The 9,128-nt window shown below is 38.1% G+C and overlaps 1 protein-coding gene and 1 long non-coding RNA gene across 3 annotated transcripts; one reads left to right on the top strand and one right to left on the bottom strand.

The window, feature by feature from the left end:
* The first annotated feature begins 64 nt into the window (after positions 1 to 64).
* On the top strand, positions 65 to 1,006 carry LOC131781859 (histidine N-acetyltransferase-like). Its single transcript, XM_059098574.2, has one exon. It carries the CDS (start codon positions 65 to 67, stop codon positions 1,004 to 1,006), a length of 942 nt encoding a protein of 313 aa, XP_058954557.1.
* A 2,516-nt stretch (positions 1,007 to 3,522) lies between these two features.
* Positions 3,523 to 8,193, bottom strand: LOC131781867 (uncharacterized). 2 transcript variants are annotated; one of them, XR_010718224.1, is made up of 3 exons: positions 7,748 to 8,193; positions 6,339 to 7,524; positions 3,523 to 6,239 (listed from the first exon to the last, which is right to left on the bottom strand). It is a non-coding gene; the product is annotated as an uncharacterized lncRNA (long non-coding RNA). The 2 variants fall into 2 exon arrangements; XR_010718225.1 differs by having other exon boundaries at positions 8,012 to 8,193.
* Positions 8,194 to 9,128: the final 935 nt, after the last annotated feature.

Raw genomic sequence — 9,128 nt, 5'->3', positions numbered from 1 at the left:
AGTTACACGGTAGGATCAGGGTTCATATCAAGTCTTAATCCCTAATCGCAAGCCAAAGTTCGCCATGGATGCAGTTACTTTAACATTACGACCAGCTGAGGCTGACGACTTCGATGAAATAGTGAAACTTTCAGAGGGAATTTACGCAGGACATGATTATCTTCCGTTGATATTCCACCAGTGGCTTCAAAGGGACAACATAGTTGTTATACTTGCCCATTGTGGCGTGAGACTCGTCGGATTAGAGGCATACTTCGTAGTAGATGATGGCCGCACTTTCATTCATCGAGCGGGACGCGTTCATCCAGATTATCGAGGTCAAGGTATTTACAAACAGGTCGGCGAGTACTCCATTAAACACGCAAAAGAGCATTATCCTAATTTACAAAGAAAGCGGTTTTCTTCCATTCGTGACGCTGAAATTCCTGATCCGAGGAAACTTTTCGAGTTGCATATAGAAGGGTATCACGTTGGGAAGGAATTCTGTGACAAACTAAAGCAAACAGCCTTGACAAATTCGATGGAGATCAAGACGTGTGCACCTGATTATTTCGCCAATATTATTGAATCTTTACCAGCCAGGCCGTTCACGGGGAATTCTATTTTCCTCAGTAACTGGTGCCCTTTCGAGAGACTTCGATCCAATGTTGACCACATTTTAAGAGAAAGTACTGAACTCTATGTGGAGAAATGTGATGACGACGTTATTCCTAATTCTCTTAGTGTTGGCACGCTTTCCCCAAGAGTGAAATACTTTGAATGGGTTGCAGAGGTTTATGCTGATTCTCCAGATCTTTTTCAAGCTCACATCGTGCATCAACTAAAGCGTGCTTGTGAATTAATTAACGACGATTTTATTTTTACATTTACGATGCAAGACGAGAGTTTAAGTTCGCTCGCAAGGATCATCATGAAGGACCAACTAAAGTTCAAAACGGCTGACTTCTATCATAATAGGACACTGAAAGTCTATGAGACGGACATAACCGAAAAATCCCACCGTTAAAATACCCCACTCACCCTATCCTGCTTTAAGACATTTCAAACCTGCTTTGCAGACTCGTCGCCAGTCTTCATTCTCCTCTTTTGTGCCAGTGAGTGTCGATTGCGTTGCATTGTGATAGCGTTATTATCAATATAGCCGAGAAATCGGCAGATTTTGACTGAATATTCCGTTAAAGTTAGACCGTTCCTTTTTCCTTTCACCATACGTACATGAAATTTGATTGATTCTGATTGTGTAGAAGTATTTTTTGTACGTATTTGTCGCGTATTTTATGGTTCTCAAGGACAAACGCAATCACTGTTTTTTAGTATTTACTCTGAAAAACTTGAGACCAGATTTCGAGAGGGTCAAATATGATGTACGATGTAGTTTGAAGCCTTTTAAAGATATGAATGGTTGCTTTGATCCTTCTTTAACAACTCTGACTAAACGCTCTCCAACGGTACACGTGTATTATGCATTGTTGGTGATAGAGAACGTAAACCCATGATGCTTGATTTAACAAATAGAGAAGCCTTGACTGTGCTCTGTTCTGTTATAAAGCACGCAGGAAGCGGCTAGAGCACGAAAGAAGTGTAAGGAGAAACACAAGACGTAGTCGAGTGTTTCTTCCCACTTCTTGAGTGCTTTAGCCGCTTCCTAAGTGCTTTATAACAGAACAGAGCACAATCAAGGCTTCTCTATTTGTTTTATAATAAAGAATCCGTTAAATTCCCCAAGCATCACTTTCAATTTTCAAAACAAACTTTATTTCCAAAGCGAACAACAATGTCGTCAGCATGCTCTATACTCTCATAAAGCACGCTCCAATAAGCCAATCAGAATCCCTGTTAGAATGGTTCAAATAATCTGATTGGCTTTACAAGACTAAAGCTGTCAAAAGTGTCAAACCATCAAAGTTCAAAAACCATCATAGTTACATTCTACGATAGTTTACAAATTAAAATAGTTCGGCAAGTCGAATTTAACACTTTGCCTGAAGTTTTTAAGTCTCTAATATAGAATCTTGAAGTTAAATGTTCAGTGAACTTCAGCCGAATTATGGCCCATAAAAACACGCGAGTTTTTTCACATGACAAGGTAGAAAACAAACTGTTCAAGGCGAGTGTTTTTTGAATGAACGACAGCCGAATTCACCGGAACATGAAGATCGCACGTGATGACAGTGCCGCAAAACTCGGCTGCAGTGACTTATGTGAATTGCCACTCAACGTATCGGAAAGGATATCAGAGCAAGCTCTTATTTTTTCACTCGAAAGGCGGCTGATGTAGTTTCTGAGGCTTGCTTTACTGTGATGACCGGAGATCGCCATGATGAGCGAGCCGCGATGAACTTAGCATGATCATATTCGCTCAGACACCGTCATGATTAGTATGAATTTTAACAATTATGCCAGTTTGGTTATATTTTTCATCATTTCTGTTTTGTTCTGTTTTGTTTTTGAACACTGAACTTTATATACTATACGAGTGTTAGCTGTGTTTGATTTTTATTACCGTACGCAAGCTTGCAATCTAACTGAGCGTGAAAATCTTTAAAACTCGGAATGTTTATTTTGTTTTTCCTTTGAGGATGGCGCCTGGTATGTTTACAAACCTTTGTTTGATTCTTCTGTTGCTATTTGCCGGCTCGCTTCAGTTCCGAAATTTCACTTTCAATTATCGGGAAAAAGCTAAAAAGAAGTCCCGGAAAAGGTCGAACATAGTACAATTGGCAGATGGCGTGACAGCTTTAGCTCAGTTCTATGCTCTATACTCTCATAGAGCACGCTCTTTCAACCAATGACAGCGCGCGTTATATCCGAACTTTATTATAATATATGTATCCAAACCAGTTTGGTTTTATACCTAATTCCTGCGCTACTTTCGCACTCATCTCCATGCAGCATCACTGGCTTGGAGCCACTAACGGGACCGGCGCCTACGTTAGGGCAGCACTCCTAGACTATAAGAAAGCCTTTGATCTTGTAGATCACAACTTACTGATCGCCAAGCTTTACAGTCTAGGAGTAAAATCCACCGTTGTCAACTGGGTGATCGACTTTTTGCTTGTCTCAAGCTTAGCTCTGATCGTTTTACGAGCTTTACCCCAGTCCCCGCTGGAATTCTACAAGGTAACTGCATCGGCTCTTAGCTCTTTTTGGGCATGATTAATGACCTCGCTACCTCGAGCAAACCCCCTTTGTGGTATGTGGAAATTTGCCAACGACACCACGGTCTCGGAAATTGTTCCCAAGTCCGGTGCAACAAAGATCAAAGACACAGTGGATTATGTCCTTCAGTGGTCAAACGACAACAAATTCAAGCTGCACTCGTTAAAGTGCAAGGAACTCCGAATAGACTTTCGAACGAAACCGAACGAGGTCGCGTATAATTGAGGCCAATGTCAATGCCTTTGAAACCATTATACAATAACAATAACTAAAGTCTCATGCTGTCGCGGTAATATTAGTGAATCACATTCTTACTGGTTCAAAGCAAGAGAAGATTTAAAAGCAATCATTAGCCATGTTGGACCACCAACTTTATTTTACATTTTCATCAGTTGATATGCACTGGCCTGAATTACATGCACTCTTTGGTGGTGAAAATAATCGCACAGCTGAGCACATGCATCAGAATGTTATAAGCAATCTTCATATTACTGATTGGTTTTTAACTTGACGCTTGGAAAATTTTATCAAGTTTTGGTTGTATAATTCACTGGATGCAGAGTGGCACTGGTACAGATTTGAATACCAAGCAAGGGGAGATATCCATGGCCATAGAGTCGCTAAACTTGAAAATGATCCAGGGCTATGTACACTGTTTGAAAAAGCTCTTAAAGGCTATTTAGCTGAGATGCCAGTAAATAATGCAGACCCAGCTGATTTATCAGAACTAAATCGACAGAGTTGTGATGGTATAAAAGCATCAGAGATTGTCTGCTAGTATGTGAACTTGTTGGTATCCACATACCATCCAAACCCTTCAGACAATGGTACTTGGAAAAAACCGTCAATTCATCTTTGTCAGAAACATCACAATGACATAAAGAATACTGATAATGATTACATTGATTTACTAAATACTGTCCAACGACACACTCACTGCAGTTCTAATTACTGTCTTAGAAAAAGACAAAATGATTCAGACCTTCAGAGTAGGTTTAACTTTCCACTTGAACCTTGCTCATGTATAAAGCTTCAATTTGAGCCTATACATTAAAAAAAACCTAAACAATACAACGTGAAGATAGTAACAAAGAGAAATGACGCTAGACTTGATAATCACCAACGTCTTCAACTGCAGGGCTGGAGAGCTGACTGTGACATTCAGGTAGTCATTGATTATCATGCCTGTGTTGAATATACCTTGCCAAATATCCATCAAAAGGTGGGCCACGTTCCTCTATCATGAAATCTGCATTCAATTCCACTGTCCGTAACTGTAACATTGAAAGCAATCCCACAAAACTGATTAAAAGGTAGTAATGAAGTCACTTGGGCAAAGGGACTTTTCTGCACAAGAAACAATGCATTATTTACTGTCACTGAAATTGGTCAGCTCATCCAGTGGAATACCCATTAGTTTAAATGGATCTCATAAAATAAAAGCAAATTCTCCTGAAGGTGTAAGAACAAATGATTAACTTCTTGATATTTATGCTAACCGTGCTGCGTATGCTAAAGAAATTCCCAATATGCTGAATTCAATTTTCATTACTTTTGCTACAAAGTACAAATTTGTCAACAAAAAAACTTGCAGCACAGGCAGATAATATTGTTCTTGGGGTTTTTCCGGTGTACTCTCCAAATAACAGAAGCCCAAATTTGTCCCTTTACTGTAAATATCAGCTGATCGTATATAAACCCTGGCAGGGAACCCAAGAAAATGCTTGGGGTAGTCAACCAGGTATTGATAAAATTTACATCACTGAATCAAATATTTTTAGAAACCCCATACGCAAAGGAACATGTTACTGATTGGCATGATAAGTTAAACACTGTTCAGAATTACAAGAAATATGACACTGAAATTGAACCTACTACAAAAGAATTAACTTCCTCAACGTGAGGAGCGGATTCTTTAAGCAGATCTTGTTCCTGGATTATGTGCTTCAAATATTCAATCACAAAAGATTAGTAACTCAGATAAATAAAAAAAAATGCCTTCGTAGTTAAAAATCAACAGGGATACATCAACTCAAGAAAGTTTGTTGCGAAGGGAAAATGTTGATGTCAGTACTTTTAGTGATATGCGGAAGTGTGCCTATAATGATTGCTATAAACAACACAATGCTCACAGTACAAAGCAGTTACAAAAAAAACAAAACAATAGTAAGTCAAACTATAGACTTTCCTAACAGCCTATCATAACAAAAAACAAACAAACAAAAAGTCTAAACACCCAAATGGTCTGTCAGACTTAAACATAATTAATTGCTTGATATTGTATTGATATTGTAAGGAGAAATTCTGTCTTGGTCACCCATGGGAGTTAAAGGGTTAATGAAACTTGAACAAATGTAAAATCATATCAATCTGTTGAAACCAGTTTTAATCAAGATCACTTTGATCTGAGATTTAATTCAACCCCTCTTTTTCTGTTTGGTAGATTCCTAGGAGGAATACCTTTAAGTTGGGGAAAAGCTCTTTCATGTTGAAGGCAATGGTCCATAAACTAAGATGACAAATCTGAATTACCCTTTTTTTTCTGATACTTTATTTCATGGTGTAAGAGGCGGGATGGCCTCATGGTTCGCGCGCTTGAATCCAGATCAAGTGGTCCAGGTTTGAGCCCTGGCCAGGGTTGTGTTATGTTCTTAGGCAAGACACTTTACTTCCACAGTGCTTCTCTTCACCCAGGTGTACAAATGGGTACCAACAAATATGCTGAGGGTAACCCTGTGATGGACCAGCATCCCATCCAGGGGGGAGTAGCAACACTCCTAGCCACTTCATGCTAAAGGAAAGCAGAGTTAAGCGCCAGCCCCACGGGCCACTTGGGCCTGTATAAGCCCTGGCCCCATGGGCCACTTGGGACTGTATAAACTGAAGCTTTACTTTTTATTTCATGGTATTTTTAATTTCTAAAATTTTCCTGGACTGGTGTTCAAACATACAGTTATTTATATCAATTTTTAAACCAAAAGTAATTAACATCAGCAATAAAAATATTTTTACCTGCATGAGAAATCTTTGTAATCCAAGAAAAATCCATTTACTGATGTTGCTCTTGCTCCTTGGCCAACCTTGAAAAACAAAATTGTATTTGTCAAAGGAAATGAACACCTCAAACTTATATCAGATTGGAGAATAACAAACATATTTGTTTTGAAATAAATACATACTGTAAACAAATCTCCCATAGCTGCAATGACCTTGAAATCTGATGCATAAAGCTAGTGAACTATGTAATGACAAAACAAAATAAAGACAAATGAATACAATAGACTAGAATAATTATTTAGTTAAACCATTTAATTACTGTAGGTTACCAAGACAGAATTAATTTTTCCTCAATTTATAAATACTTGTCAAGCAGATGAGTGATGAGAAATTTAGAATTTAAGGGAATTAGTTGATTTACCAAATTCTCAGAAGTAGCATTATAATAATTGGATGGCAGACAACAAGGAGAACTACTAAAGGAGATTTTAGGAGCAAAAGAGACAAGTAGCAAAAGCAACAACGTAAAGCAAATGATTTGGATCTTAAATTAAATGTTTCAACTTTAACATAACAGGTGTAATTCATTTCTTCCATATCCACAAGTCTGAGTATTGGATGGCAGACAACAAGGAGAACTACTAAAGGAGATTTTAGGAGCAAAAGAGACAAGTAGCAAAAGCAGCAACGTAAAGCAAATGATTTGGATCTTAAATTAAATGTTTCAACTTTAACATAACAGGTGTAATTCATTTCTTCCATATCCACAAGTCTGAGTATTTACAACAGCGCTAGTTCTTTGCTGCAAGGTACTTATTATAAATTAAGCCTATCATGGGTTGATCTGACCATATTACGCACTTCTCACCTGAGTGCCAATACTTTAACCATTTAACTCCCAAGATCTCATTAGTAATTCTCCCTACTGTCTGCCATAAAAATAATACTTATTTCAATTTGGAGAATTTGGTATTGGATCAACTTGTAGTCCCCTAACTGAGTTTTCATCTTCATTCTCCTCACTTGTCTGCTTGATTCTGAGTTGATATTCAAAGGAGAAATTCTGTCTTGGTCACTTGTGGGAGTTAAAGGGTTAACAGATCAAGCTAGAGGCAAAAAAATTGGCAACTGGCCATGCATATTCTATATAAACTAGTTTTTTAAAGAAATTATTGTCTTGGATACAGGATAAATGGGTTGGACAAAGTCACAAATGGCTTAAGTATAAGCATCTGATTGGTTGCCAAGACTTGTACGACTCTGCACCAATCACAAAACAAAGTGTTACATGCTGAGTTAGTAACAATCTGTTGTTACAGAATGCTCTGAATTCTGCTGCACAGGGCAGTTTTCATTTGTTCCAATAGGCTGTTCAAGAAACAAAAAGAAAAAGTTATTATCAATAATCATGAAAGATGATGATGATTGAAAACTATAATTTGTTGTTGCATAAAGTTAACCAACTCAAGATTTGTAACAGTTTCAGCACTTAACAATTTTTTTCCATAATAATTTACTAATTCAAGATTAAAGCTTAAAAAATTCCTCACTTACAGCAGAGGTTGGTTAAGTTACAGTATGTTAAATTCACCTTCAAGAGATTTTGTTCATCTCTCCATCCATTTATCCCAGATTTATCTTTCATGTAAGAGATGCAGGCATGTAGCTCAATCACATTTACCACATTAACATTACCACAAATATTTAAATCTCGTAACTGTTTACTGTAAACAACAATCGACGAGATTACCACAACGCATTTCCAATTTGAATCGCGAAAAAACCCTAGACTGACTACCTTACGTAAAAAGAAGCGTTTTTGAAGAGTTTGTATCGTCAAAAAGTGAACACGTACCGTTAATAAAGAGAAATGAATTCAAAACAGCTAGTTTCCAAGCATTTGACCAGGACGCCATCCTGCACTGGTCGTTAACAAAGTCGCCGTTGCTTGGTCGGTGAGCATCGGCTCTGTCGTTTTCGTCGTCGGCTCGTGTTCGTGATTGTGGACAATCCGCGCCTTCTGTATATTGTCAGCGGCAAAGCCGAGGCCAGGCGCCGATTCAGTCACACGGTAGAACCTTGGTGCATATTAAGCCTTATTCCGTTATAGTATGCCGACGTTCGCCATGGACGCAGTTGCTTTAACATTACGACCAGCCGGTGTGTGTGATATATAGTTATGTGATGAATGCCAATGCTGAGAGCTGAACCTTGTCCCAAAAACTCATGGTATGGAACACTCCAATCGTAAGGTATCATTTCAGTAACTACAGGTAGTATTTAAGAAACAAGATAAGCAAAAAGTTGTAACAGATTGAAAGAAATATCATTTTTACTTTATCTTTCTTTTTAGTGAAGCAATGACTTCACCCTAACAACATCAACAGGGACAGTGGAATATAAATTCCTGAGACGTACGACAGCGGACTGCCGAGGATCGAAACGCGCCAATCACAGCTGTGGAAAAAACAACCAGTTACAGCGGAGCATCCTGCTTTATAAGAATGCCCGAAACCTGTCGATCTTATCGCCTGATGAAGATTGGCAGTATGCAGTCGAAACGTCGCGATGCACATCATAAGGGACGACATCATGTGACAAACGTTAATACTTTATTAATAAGACTTGAACTAAAAGTTGTAACGGACTGAAAAAATAAATTTTACTTCATCTTTCTCTCTAGGGAAGCAATTATATAATTTTATTCTTGAAACATCACAAGCTTCAAATTTGCCAAATGTGAACCTTCCATATATTTTTTTTCTTCATAAAAACAACCAACCCCTAACTTTGATTAACCAAACTGAATCATTAATAGAAAGAGGCTGAAGCAAACTCAGAGCTTGTGTTTTCAAGGTTCAAATTATATCATTGCTTTGCTTCTCTTTTTCTCTTGATATTTAGGAGGGATGTGGGTATTCGATTCATATGCATGTGTTTTCAGTAAACTCAGTAAACAGATTCTCTCAGTT

This window comes from Pocillopora verrucosa, chromosome 7 (genome assembly GCF_036669915.1).
Source record: "Pocillopora verrucosa isolate sample1 chromosome 7, ASM3666991v2, whole genome shotgun sequence".
NCBI lineage: Eukaryota > Metazoa > Cnidaria > Anthozoa > Scleractinia > Pocilloporidae > Pocillopora > Pocillopora verrucosa.
The sequence above is the reverse complement of the archived record's forward strand: the minus strand, read 5'-3'. Positions and strand labels throughout refer to the sequence as shown.